Consider the following 14,456-nt stretch of genomic DNA (forward strand, 5'->3'; position numbering starts at 1 on the left):
AATTATTTTATGATCATAAAAAGAAGTGGTACAGTCTTGTCAATGCTGCTGGTAAGAAGCGTGGATTACCTTGGTTGTTGCTGAAGCAGTTACACTCTGAAGAACATCCTGAGCTTTACTGCTGATTAATGAAGTCTTGTTTACTCTCTCTCTCTGCCTTTGCCGACACTCTAAACAGTTTCTCACAGCCACGCAACAAACTAAAACAGTTATGAAAATGATACGAGTTAGAATATTTCTCAATTATTTTCTTAATATTAATTAGTAGCCACTGTATGTCAATAAACATGTCCAAATAATAACTGCAGCAGTTCTCACATTCGACTGTATTGATACTAAGAAAACATTAACAGTGACTCACACGTTTCATCCTTTTAGTTGAAAAATCTTAATGCTTCATATAACTGCTCTATCACTATATTAAAATTTGAAAATGAATAGTCTCTAAATTGGAGCTGTCATATGTTATTGATCAATTATCAATACATAAAATCTGAATGAGTTTATGGACAGCTGGAATCGCTGAGAATAAACCACAAGATTTTTATCAGTAACAAGATAATTATCAAGAATTAGTAAATTATATGATTAATAACAGGAAAAAATCCAAGTCTAAAGATTATTCAGCATTTGATAGATTAAAAATGTATGTAGGGGCACAATATTAAAGAAACAGTGTCAGACGACAGTCAAAATTTATGTTCACCAGGATGAAGTGATATAATAATTGGAATTATTCAGAAAAATTTAAATTTCCCAGTTTAACTGTAACAGCATATAGCAAATGGTAAATAGTGAAGACGGATGCTAGGCTGTTGCAATACATATTAAAATCTGCAGCCTGTATATGCATCTCAAGCTTTTAATCTTACGTAGCCTTGAAGCAGTCTTCCAAGCCTACAGAGACTTGGATAAGGTCTCAGGAGGTATGCAGCAAAACAGTTAGCAAAAACATTTTTTCACAATACACTTTATTTTATATTTTTACTCCGTAAAAATGTACACAACCTGTATAAAAGAATGAACAATTTTAGATGTGCCATTTCAATACACTTTTGTGCCTGAAATGAACCAACCTTGAAAGAGTAACAAATCAGCAAGAACAAGTATTTTTATTTCATCACATCACAGTCAGTACAATAGTGACGTGTGTCACCATTTGATCTAGCTTGAGCTCACTGATCTGTAAGTAATTATTTAATACACACCGTCTGCAGACTTACCCAGCCTCAGGCACTGTCGCATTAGACCTCCAGAAGACATGTTTTTTTCAGCTTCAATCTCACTAAAATTTAGAGAACTGGCAAATACTAGAACGTCAACCATTGCCATCAGACGGCTGAGAAACGTTACTGCTGTCTCTGCTGACATTCCTTGTGTCACTTCAATATTTTCCAGTTCAGTCTTTAAAAGGAGATAATTGAATTAAACAGATTGAACACAACTGAAATACAATGATGGTGTACACGTGTATAAATCTAAATTGTTACACTTAATGATAAACACATTGAAAGTTATTTAAAAAATCTCCCATTATTACTGTTAACGTAAATTGTGAGTGAAATTCAAAGTAAAATAAAATGAAGAATGAGAAAATAATTATTCAGATTTACATACTCTAATAGGTCATACTTAGTCTAAGATAAATGGGAAAGGTATTAGCAATTACATAAAGACAAAATATGGCCAGATAGTAAAACTAGGCAGAGGTGCAAGATACACTTCCATCTTTCCGTATTCTTCTAACCAACCTGGCAGGTAATACATGGAATGAAGTCCAATAGCTTCTATAGTCCTTTAGACACACAAGTAAATGTGAGGACTGGAGAGTGGGAAAATAGTGTGCAGTTCTGCTCTGCTTCCATGAACTGATTCTTTCCAGAGAACACTTACTATTGTATTATCAGAACCATATCAATACTCCTGGAATTGAAAAGGGATGGTTTGCTCCCTCACTACAGCAACGGGGAGGGAGTGAAAATGTGACCAGGTACATGGCATGCAGCTTACATTTCCCAGAAAAAGACCATTTCTTTTCTAACGTAGTGGTATATTCTCTTTAATGGAAACCCATAGAATAATGCTGAATGAGCTCTTTATTTCTGAAATCTAAAAAGGGGTCATGTTTTTCTCCCAGAAGATATTTTGATGTCTAGAATCATGTTTTCAAAAGCATTCAGATGTCTAATAGTGCAGACGAGTGAGCAAACACTAAGTTTAATTAACAAAAGAATTGAAAACTGGATTTAGTGGTTGACGTCGTCCACATTGATATGTCTAAATAGTATCTTAAAAATTGGCTGCAGATGGCATATTCCTCTTGATTGCCATGAAGATTTCAGATTGCATGGCTTTTTTAAATACAGTTTGGTCACTTGGAAAGGCATCACTTCTGTTGTGTTTGCCACTTTTGCTGCACTTGCTTAGAAGCACATATGAGAGAAATACAACACACATTTTATGCCATTAGGGACATTTCAGAAGAAAAAGAAATATTTCTAAAAAATTACTATACTTATACATGAGCTACTTTTTAGAACAGCTTAGAGTATAACATGAAGACTGCAAACTGTGCCAAACAGTATTAAGGAAAAAATGTTTTTAAACATGTAGGATATTACATGGCATGTGTCACCACAATGATAGATAACACTTCATTTAATTTCTCCTAAGGATGTAACATGTCTGTTACAGGAGTGATTTGGGAAATGCTGTCATCTGTCTGATCTGCCCAATGAAATCAGACAAATGGTAAAGTGACAGCTCCCAGAACTATTTCCAGTCTCTCTCCTTTATCCAGGTCTCCCTCCTTGGTGTGCACTCTATTCCGACATTCTGGAAAAATAAGTTACTGTTTTTTGTGAGAGACTGGAACATTGTTTTTAAAAGCACTCATTCACAGAAAATAGATCTGAAAAAATCTACAGCTATAACAGTCTGCTAGAAAAAAGTCATAGAGGGTTACAGAATCCTCAAACTTTAAACTCATGCTTCAAACAACATCAGGTTTGCTAGGAACCAGCTGAGTGCCTGTTGTTGATTTTTCTCATTTTAACTGTATTTTATCAATTGTGATCTTAAAACCTTCTCAGTATGTCTCTTGCAAGTTATGAAGTGAATTCATTTTAATATATATAGGTGTGTTTTACCAAGATTTTTGAAAACATTTAATTTAAGAAAAATCTTTTTTAAAATTTCTCCAAAGTTTTGTTGGATATATACATAGAGAAAAAAATTAAAAAACTAACAGTATTCTTGCAGAAAAACTTACTATTAGCTCTACTTATTAAAACAGTGCACTAATATTCTAATAACATTTTAAATAAATTCAATTGTTATCAAGCTGCCTTCAGGTACTAGCAATATTTTAGATTGGAGTAGCTTAAGAAGACAAGAAAGGGAACTTATCACCACCTCATGTCTACTCAGGATAGTTCAAGAGCAATAACAAGTTTTCCGTACAATTACACGTTCCGGGCCTAAAGATTTTTTTTCTACTGAGAATCACATTTATAACTTAGATTAGCTCAGAGTCCTTCCTATGTTTGGTTCTCTAGCTAACCTAAGTGTCATACATGACAATGCATTAAGTTACTGAATAGAAACGTGTTAGGAGAAATTAATAAATACAGCCAATATATTCTTACTCACATCCTACTACATGACATAGGAAAATAACAATAAAAGAAGCCAAAATGCTAAACGATTAAAACCAAGCTACTTTTGAAAGTGCAAAAACTGAAACTTACAGTGGCAATACTAACCTTAGAACCCTGGACATGCAACAGACAAAACAGACAACAGATCACAACAATAAAAGAAAAAGAAAATTATTTAAGTTAACTAAAAAAATACAATGCAAAATTGAAACAAATTAGTATCTTGGAATTATACATTTTTTGATTTATAATTAAAACAGCATAAAATTTCATTTCAGCATTTGAGAATAAATACTTCTAGAGATAGCTGTGTAGAAAAGAAAAACTGTAAATCTTGCATTATTACAGGTTCCTGTAAACACTGGTTCTTCTAAACCAACATATTTTATATATTATATATGCAGAGCAATTTTAAGAAGCAATGTAAATCAAAGTAATGTTTTCACTGATTATATAGAAATAAAAAGAGCATTTTACAACAACCCATTCAACTGAAATGTAATAAAGTAGTTAATCTTTGTATGAGGAGGCAATTATAAAACATTGACAAAATAATCATAAATCACAAAAAGCAAACTGGTTCATGCATAAAGCTCCTTCCTTTGTAGCAACACAAGACAGTTCAATTTATATATATATATGCATACATACATACATATATGTGTATATATATATATATATATATATATAATGCTTGGGTCTAATTTCTTCAATTTAAACCAACACAATGGTGGATAAGTGAATGGTTTTGAACCACAAAACACTAAAAATTTACCAAGCCTCAAGACTGAGTTAGTCTTCAAATTCCAATCTTTAGAACTGAACTAATGTGTTAACTTTTTTATGTTTCAGTTTGGGGTACAAGCACTTTATTTTCGCAATGGGCTAGGAAGTCATCCTTAAGCTTTCTATGGCTGTGTTTGAAAAAAGAAACAAACTTATTTTAAGCTAATATTTTTGTCATTTAAATAGTGCAAAACACTCAACTAGCAGAAAGAACAAGTGGAAGCAAATTGATTTTTTTACTCTTGAAACAGAAGATATCACACTCAGACATCTTTTTAATACGGCTTCCTCTTCTGTAGCTGGATTGACAGTCAACTTGTTGCTATTTTCTTAAGATTTCTAGCTTATAATTGCTAGCCAACACTACACGCAAAACACACACAAAAATATATAGTTTGTCTTTTACTCCACATATCAGATGATGTCTTTAAATGTTTGAGGTCTGTAGACAGCTGCTCATATAACACCAGCAGTCCTCAGTTCACAATTAAGAGCTACAGTTTGAGATGCTGCAAGAGTGAATTAAAATTCTCGACTTTCTAGAATAAATTGGAAAAAAAAAAATTCAAGCCGCCTGGAAATTTACTCTCAATTGTCATAGTTACTTCAGCTCCATAGTTGTATCTCTTTTGCTGTACTCCTTGAATCCTTGTCAGAACTGTTATTCTTGTAGTAAGCAACGATTTTTTCAAATTTCTAGTTTGTACACAAAATTTATTTTCCTGCAATGAGGTGCTATTAACAGAAACCATTTTCTGCAAACCTTCTTTATTAAAGATCTCAAATATGCTTAGTTAACATTTGCGCACCATCTTAAGAATGTCTCTCTTGCAGCTGTAATTAAAAATAACCCTCAAAGAACAACCTCACAAAAGCAAAGAAACAACAAATAACTATTTTATATTCTATCATCTTCTCTAACATTCTCCAATTCAGTAGGCAAGGCATTTGGAATCTACAGTAGAACATACTCTAGTTTATACTGTAAAGCAACAAAACTGGCTATACTTTTTGTTACTATTTGCCTTCAGTCAATTTCAGTTCTCATGTATAATTCACATCCCTTTAAAAACACCAGCAGATGAAGCCTGCCATTGCATAGACTCCGAGATAGAGGAGGTACATAACTGAAAGCAAGGGAAATACAGAAACGTAAGAATAGTTTATAGTGAATTACAGAAAACCTTCCATGCAAACGCATGACCTTCACTCTGCTTGAGTCAGTCAGATTTGTGTGTCTTGTTTGCTTTCACAAATTGATTATGGGTATGAAAACAGTTTTTCTTTTCTTCTTCCTATTCGTATTTAATGGCCCCGAGTCATGGCACTGTTCCAATTTGCCTAGTCTGGAATGGGTTGGTGAAGAGCAAGGCAAAAGGTAGATTTCTATTGCAAGTATTCAATACCAAATAAATTCCCTGATTAAGATTTTCCACTCTACAGCAGACAAGTGATAATCTTTCACCTCACCTAGAAACACTGCAATTTCAGTACAAATCCTAAAACAGAAAGTCTTTTTGAAACAGAAAATTCCCCAATATTTTAAAGTATTTCAAGTACTGTTCTTGCAGCAAGAGAAGGAATACAACACAAAACAAGCAAATGAAAAAAAATCAAAAATTGAAAAATCCACAATTCCTCCAATATTTTGAAAGTAATTTTGCTAAACTTAGCTCTTGGTTATTTCCTGCTAAAACTCTAAGTCAAGCATTCCAGCACACAGTGTTTATTATACTAGTGAGAAATAGGTGAAATACCTTATAAAAAATGAGATTCAGTGAGGCATATTTATCAACTATAAATCAGATTGTTGAGAAAAGGGGTGGAGTGCACAAGACTTTTAAAGAACTAGCAGCCCAGAATGAGGCTACATCTGAGCTCTGACTGACATACTGTTATCAAGTAACTGATAGGACCAGAGATCAGATAAACACTCTGTGCTTTTGTCTGTCACTTTCTTTGATAGAAAATAAGTAAGCTATTTCATAAAAAGAGGTCGGATTCAGCTCAGGCTAACCTTCATTACAATCTACGGAGCTTGTGCAGATTTTGTTGACTGTCCATAGGATGACTACATCAGAGATAGACAAATTATTTGCTTTATTGAGAAGATCTCCACTGGCTAGAAATCTAGTACATATGCAAAATGCTTCAGTAGATACCTAAATTTACCTTAATTTCTCCCTGAATTTCATCATGTTTTATCATTCTAAAGTAAAGATTATGTGGGTTGTCTCTTACTGTTTGTTCTGTAGCATTCCTGCCCTTGCATTTAATTATTTCACATTTAAAAAAAACTTAAAAAATGCCTCATGCCACAAACAAAACTCACTAGTAGGAAATTAGTAAGAATTACTACTTTAAAATTTTAACATAGACCCAAAAGGCCTTCAGTGGGAATATTTGTGAGTCACCCCAACATGGGGGTAAGTAAAAAAGAAATAAGGTAAAATGAGTTAATTCTTTTTTATAAACTTAATATAGGTATTCTACAGGATCTATAAAATGGAAAGGATTGTTACACCCTGGTTCAAACAGGAAAGTTCCATGGAATAAAGATATAGAGAACCAGAGGTTTTCAAAGACAGACGGACTAAACAAGATGAAGACTCAATGGATTCAATTATACACACAAGGATATGTGACTCAAGCCCACTCATAAGTGATAGGGAGATGAAATAAAAATGTGAATAAGGTCTCCTTTCATAGTATAAATTGCAAGGGATGTAGTGATTTTGTAATTTTCAAGCAAGTTTAAAAACAAACACAAGAAGCACTTCAAAGATTATATAATTTCAGACTTGATGCCATAGGATATTACAGAGGCTAAAAGAGTAAGTAGCTTCAAAACAGATTAGATAAATTCTAGAAGGATAAATTCCTCAGTTGTTATTAAATGTGACATTGTAGACAGAATCACAGAATCATAGGAGTTGGAAGGGACTTCCAGAGATCATCTAGTCCAGTCCCCTGCTAGAACAGGTTCCCTACAATAGATTATACAGGAATTTCCTGTGTTCCATTTAATTACATTAACGAATACCTTCTTCCCTGAAAGATATACACTCAAATTTTGTTTTACAGCTTCTGAATCATGTTTTCCTCAACAGTCTAAGATAATTTTGCTTTCTCTAACCATTTACAGTAATTTTTAGACAGGCAAACATACCATAAAGTAATTTAAAAATGGCTTTTCCAGATATGTGAAGACATTCATTTATTTTGAAGTGGTTTCCTTAATAAAATAAACTTTTGTTCAAGTCATTTATGTGTGGCAAATCTTAGGATATGTTCATATAAAGTAAAAATATTCTGGATGATTTTAGCAGCTGAAGGTGGCCCAAGCACTGAGACTAAATGCAGGAAGATTGTTGCCTGAATAGCACAGCCTGGAATCACGTATCCAGTTTTTGGCTCCTTTATGCAGGAGAGAATGCAACAAAGAGACATGAAGATGATGAAGGCAATGGAGCACCTCTCTTAGCATTACCTTTCTGTGCTGTGCAGATGATGGACCACCGGCACAGGCTGCCAAGAGGCTGTGGAATCTCCTTCTTGCAGATCTTCCAGAGCCAACTCATGTGGCCCTGGGCACCCTGCTCTGGGTGTCCTTGCTGCAGCAGGGGCTGGGCCAGGTGACCTCCAGAGGTCCCTTCTCACCTCAGTCAGTCTGTGATTCTTTCAATAGGTGATGGAAAAAGATTACTGGTCTTTCCTGCCTTGAGAATTACTCACACAGAAAATGTCACTGCTAAGCCTATATTTTACATGCATTTTTATGTAGAGTTATATAAATCTCCTAGTTTCAGACTTCTCTCCCAGTTAGCAGTTCCAGGGAGGAGGACAGTGAGATAATCTTTTGTAACTGACTGCAAGCACTGGACTATTGTGCCCTTTTAAGATCAAGAAGAAATATATTTCTTGACACCACATCTGCCACTTTCTCCATATCAACTCAAAGATGAAGAAAAAGAAATAGAAGACTGAGAACCTGTATGAAACTTTTAATTTATATGATGAATATCCAGGAGAGATCCAACATAGCATCAAGTCTCTTTGTTACTATCATGATAGTAAAGAAAGAACAAGGATGTGCTGGGCTATTTGTGTCTCTCACAATTATTATTGATCCACTTTCACACTAACATTTACAGACAAGCAGTAATGGAAAAGGAAGGTAGTAGAATAAAATGGAAGAAGCTCTCTTCTAGATGGATGTGACTATGAAATCATCATCTAAGCTGTAAGATATTTCTAGGTTAAGTCATAGAATCATAGAATCCTCAGAGTTGGAAGGAACCTTTGAAGGCCATCTAGTCCAACTCCCCTGCAATGAACAGGGACATGCACAGCTAAATCAGGTTGCCCACAGCCTGATCCAGCCTCGCTATGAAACTTGCTAGGGATGGGACATCAACCACAGAATCACTGAGCAGCCTGTTTCAGTGTCTCAACATCCTCATTGTAAAAGACTTTTTCCTATACCCAACAGAAATCTACCCTCTTTAAGCCTTCCCCATTTCCCCTTGCTCTATCACCACAGACCCTGCCAAAGATTCTGTATCCTTCTCTCCTGTAGCTCCCCCTTAGATACTGAAAGGCTGCTCTCAGGTCACCTCAGAGTCTTCTCTTCTCCAGGCTGAACAGCCCCAGCTCTGAGCCTGTCCTCATAGGAGAGGTGTTCCATCCCTCTGAACATTTTTGTGATTTTTGTGGCCCTCCTCTGGATGCGCTCCAACGGCTCCATGCCTCTTGTGTACTAAGGACTCCACATCTAGACAGAGTTCTCCAGGTGAGTCCTCAGCAGCAAAGACTAGAAGGGCAGGATCACTTCCATCAACCTGCTAGCCATGCTTCTTATGATGCAGCCCAGGATACAGTTGGTTTTTTGGGGTGCAAGGGCACAATTCTGGCTCATATCCAACTTCCCATCCACCAGCTTGTACTGGTAATGGGAGTTGCCTTGACCCACGCACAAGATGTTGCATTTGGATTTGATGAACTTCATGAGGTTCACCTGGGCCCACTGCTCAAGCCTGTCTAGGTTCCTCAGGATGGCATTCCAGCCATCTGGGGTGTCGACCACACCCCATAGATTAGAGTCATCAGCAAACTTGCTGAGGGTGCACTTGATCCCTCTGACAGTATCACTGATGAAGACAGTAAAGAGCACTTGTCCCAGCACAGACCCCCTGAGGGACACCACTCTTCAGTGATATCCATCCAGACATTGAGTCACTGACCACCATTCTCTGGACTCGAGTTAGTTTGCAATTATAACAATTACTGAGTAAAAAGTAGTTTTATTTGTTTTATTTCTTATTTCACAGACTAGGATTAATTCAGTTTAAAACCAGCTAATGATCTTTCAGTGAACTAGTTTATATCACAATTTACTTTTACTATCCTAAAGAGGTGGCTAAATTAAGCATTTAAGTAACACATGGAATTCTCATGAAGTGGAGAAATATATGCATAATAATAATAATTTCTAAATGTAATCTTCTTCTGTAAGTAATATAATCACTGTTATTGTTGCAAGACAATAAGAACATCCACTATTTTAACAAATTGCTATGTAGTATATAAAGCTGTAACATATATATATATACATATACACAGACACATTATCCAGAATAAACTAAATAGTGAATTGTGAAATTATTATTCTATAGAAGCTGTTTGCATAAACCGGGACAAAAAACTAAAAGCACTGAGACCATTCAATGGAATTACAGCCTAATTCATGCTGTGCCTGCCTAATCTATACTTTTAATATAGAAGATGGCAAAGAACACATTTTCACTTTCAAATGTTGTCTAAAAATTTATTTTCAAAAATATCTCCCCACGTCCTTTCATGTAAAGTACAATTTTCATCTCAAGGTGTGCTGGTGTGCATTGTCATACATGCCAACATTCTTTAAAAGGTAACACATGCAAAATCTTTTATTCAGCAATCTTAGTATCACTGATGTGACAACAGACAGCAGACTAAAGTCTTTCCTGTGAGTCTTGTATTTTTGCTAATAGCAAGTAATTTCTTTAGTTAACAATGAACTACAGCCATTTTCATTTAGCCATGAAAATCATGTTGATGTTCAATCAGTTGCTAGTAAATACATTCATATCCTTCAATAAAATAGTGCAAAACCTTTTTTTTTTTTTTTGCTATCTAATGAGAAATAAATATGAGAGGCAAAGTAATCTCTGTTACTGAATCACTATAACAAGAAATTAAGCTTGTGTTGCAAAATTACATTGGCAGCCCTCAGGGCTTACTAACCACTTCAGAGAAACATCTTTGTTCCTCCTGTGCTTCACTTTCTCCCCTTTCAAAGATCAATACTAGCTGCAAATGGATATGGGATGTTCCAGATATTTAGTGTGAAAGAGATGGTAGCTGATATTATATGCACAAACATGACATCACATTCAAATACCGTATTACTACTGACAATAACACAATATATATTAAAAAAAAAATTCCATCTTTCATGAAGCATTTTATATGGCTACTCTACCTGCCTGAGCTGTGCTCACCTAAGAACTTACAGCTTAGTAAGAATATAACAGTGGATAGAAACATCACTATTTCAAAACAAGATTAAAAGAAAAAGGAAAGCTCAAAGGTCGGTACCTACTGAAAGAAGTAAAGAGTAAGTAGTGAGAGGTGACTTCTGGTGTCATTTGGCATGCAAATATGGTGGCCATGCAAAACATGTTTATGAATATCAATGACTAGCTATCATGAAGTGTGAATTTTCTTAAGAGTAGCCATGATTCATAACCATAGTAATAATGGTCTTCTCTTTCAAATAAAATATTAAATACATATGAAATATTAATATTCTTTCTTAGTATTACCTCCCTTAATAAAATTAACATTTCAAGTGAAAATTATGATAAAAACTATAAGCACTCCATGTATTGAAGCTTAAAAGTTTCAAATATAAACTTCAATTTTTTTGAAAGGAATTAGTGGATAATGCAGAGGATTCCCTAAAGAAATAAATTCAGCTGCAAACAGTAGTTTATATTACTAACAATGATTTTTAATATGACCACTAGGTGGAAATATTGTACTTACAGTTGGGGATGTGGCTGCTGACAGCAATGGTAAAATTCCTCCACAAGCAATAATAATATTGTCGACCATCTGGGAAATGAGGTGTATTGTGTTGTGTACAAAAATAATATTTTCATTACTATTGACAAAGTCCATCACTGACTTTGTGGAGTGACTGCAAGAAGACACACACACAAAAAAGGGTAGATTAAAACCAAATAATTAAAATGAAAGTTCAGTCAAACTTATTCTTTGTAATCAGAACCCAAATGTTTCTCTGTTATTAAAGGAGATCCTTATCTACAAGATTTTCCATGCAAATTGTGAAAAATATAAATAGAAGTGGTCTAATGGACAAGTTGACTGGTATCTAATTTCACACTAGGATTTGTTTCAGATACACAGTTGAGAAGAATGGCTCAAAATCTTTTATTCCCATCATGCAGTACTTTCATTCAGAAGCAGTTCTACTGTAAGCAACGTGATTGGTTCTTCAGTGTGAAAGTTATTATTCAGCTGATTAACAGAGTTCAACATACTGCATCAGTGCCATCTAAAGTAGCCCTCAAAATACCTAATGAAATTAGGCAGGAGCTTTTGATCATGACTTTTTCTAAACTGTAATTTCGAAAGGTTCATCTGTTAGAGTATTAATGATTTGAAGAAACCTGCTGATAGTGTTTTAAGGTAGAAAACCAATGATCTGGTAATATTTTGACCTAGTATAAACTTTATTAACTAATATTAACCTTAGCATTAGACAAAACTTTGCAAGACAGATATGCTGTTACCTGTAATATCAACAAGAAATTGGTGAGAAACTGTCTCACGAAACAGTTCTCCCCAAAATATAAAAAGTTGTGTGAAAATACTGAAGAATTCTGAGCCTATTCACAATATTTTTTTTTCCAAAACAACCTTTGGCCAGCCAGAAAACAAAAATTAAAAACTTCAATTGAAAATATGCAAAATAAAATGTTTACCTCCAAGTGTCACACAAGTAGAAAGGATAAAAATTATAAAAAAAATAAATTAAATTGGTTATTCCCCAACAACTGCCACAGAACAGTAAATCAAACTAGAAACTAAATGCAATATAAATAGGTGCTTTGAAATAAATAAAGTAAACTTTTCTGTAAATGAATTATTCTGTTCTGGAAATGACATTATACGATGTCTACCATACTTAAGGGCAACTTAAGGGCACTGGTAACAAGAAGTTTCTGATAAAGTGTGCAAAAAGCTAGAAAATCATATCTTTGTCATTAGAAGTAATATAATCAGAAAAACTAACTACAACCAGAAGCTGGCATGTAAAATAAAACTATCAACTATCCTTTAGAAAAATTTATAGGACAGAGTTTTCATTTATAAGATTTGCAGGTAGAGAAGCTCTAGTGCTAAACACGTGCTGAGACAGCAGCATTGTTATCATAGTAACATCCATTCCACAACACATCTGATTTTTCTTTGTTGGCAGAAACACAAAACAGGATTTAAATAAGAAGCAATCATCTACCTTCTCCAAACATGTACATCTGTTTCTAGTGCAAAAAGCAAGTCTGTCAGGAGACGCTGGTGCATGGGAGACCATTTAAACTCTGGAATACGAAACATAGTTGTGCGTGGACCTGGACTGAACTGTCGCCGCTGCTCTTCTGTCATTGGCATCCCTCTAAATCCCAAGTCAACACGTAAATCTCGGTCTTGTTGGGTGACAGATCGACCTTGTACCGCCTATATTAACAAGAAGTTCAGAAATCATGTTATGTTTCTGTAATGTGTTCTTGGATAGATTACAGACTATGAGAAAGGATAGGCTAATGCTGAACTCCAGCCCATACCACAGCAGATACTGATAATTCAGCATAGGTACTATCATTTACTAAAGCTGCTACTCCAAATCAATCAGCACTGCAGTGCCATACCTTGCCTTCCTTTCACCTAGTCACTGATGTTTTTTATTCTCATTCTTCACTTGAAATATCACAGAAAAGACCAAATACAGCATGTACAAGGTCAGCAATTACAAAACACTGTCATGTGAAACAACTGTTATTTTATGCAGCTAGTACAATTTTCATTGAATATTTTACTCAGAATGTGAAAAAACTACACAGTGGGTAGTTTTTGTGGGTGTGGTGGGATTCAAGACATCAGTGTACTTATACATACAGTTCATCATTTTCTAAAACCAGTTTATTCATCTGGTATTTTTAGCAGAATCATTAGAGAATCAAATCTATTCTCCAAAACAGAGTTTTGACAATTTTATTACATTTTGCTAATAGTTTAACAGTTTTATGGATCCTCAGGACATTCTCTAGATTCTCCCAACACGTAGAAGATGTGGATTTTACGACTTTTGTTTCCTGCATTCAGGTTGACTTATTAGGATCAATATCGTGGTGGCTTCTATGTTCTATTCTTTTTCCTTAGAATGATCTTCAAATAATTTTTTTTTTTTCTTAGAATTAACTAAGAATTTAATACTTTCAATTATTTTTCTACAGTATGCCTTCAATTCTATTTTTATTGTTTCATAGCTTAGATCATAGAAGGAAGTTTATTTTATTTTCTTTGACATTTGACCTACAATTTGAATGAAGGAACTAGGGCTGTTAATCTGGGGAAGAGGAGGCTGAGGGAAGACCTTATTGCTCTCTTCAAATACCTGAAAGGTGATTGCAGCAAGGGTGGGGTTGGTTTCATCTCACTGGTGACAGGCGACAGAACGAGGGCCTGGAAATGGCCTCAAGGTGCACCAGGGTAAGTTTAGGTTGGATATCAGGAAAAACTTATTTACAGAAAGGGTTGTTAAGCACTGGAATAGGCTGCCCAGGGAGGTGGTTGAGTCACCATCCCTGGATGTGTTTAAAAACCGTTTGGATGTGGTGCTCAAGGACAAGATTTAGCAGAGGGTTGTTAGAGTTAGGGTAGGAT

The 14,456-nt window shown here is 34.9% G+C and overlaps 1 protein-coding gene across 12 annotated transcripts in view; it reads right to left on the minus strand.

Annotated features, from left to right (window-relative positions):
* The window catches only part of NBEA (neurobeachin), a 469,696-nt gene that overhangs the window by 309,207 nt on the left and 146,033 nt on the right, over positions 1-14,456 (minus strand). For 10 of the 12 annotated variants that reach the window (XM_085216029.1, XM_085216026.1, XM_085216021.1 and 7 more), the window contains exons 23-27: positions 13,033-13,250; positions 11,535-11,688; positions 3,750-3,773; positions 1,224-1,404; positions 70-200 (exon numbers count right to left, since the gene is read on the minus strand). In XM_085216029.1, coding sequence (XP_085072155.1) covers positions 70-200; positions 1,224-1,404; positions 3,750-3,773; positions 11,535-11,688; positions 13,033-13,250 — 708 coding nt within the window. The remainder of the gene's footprint in view (positions 1-69; positions 201-1,223; positions 1,405-3,749; positions 3,774-11,534; positions 11,689-13,032; positions 13,251-14,456) is intronic. The other 2 variants (XM_085216030.1, XM_085216022.1) reach the window with 1 other exon arrangement.

This window comes from Meleagris gallopavo, chromosome 1 (genome assembly GCF_905368555.1).
Source record: "Meleagris gallopavo chromosome 1, MGAL_WU_HG_1.1, whole genome shotgun sequence".
Taxonomy (NCBI): domain Eukaryota; kingdom Metazoa; phylum Chordata; class Aves; order Galliformes; family Phasianidae; genus Meleagris; species Meleagris gallopavo.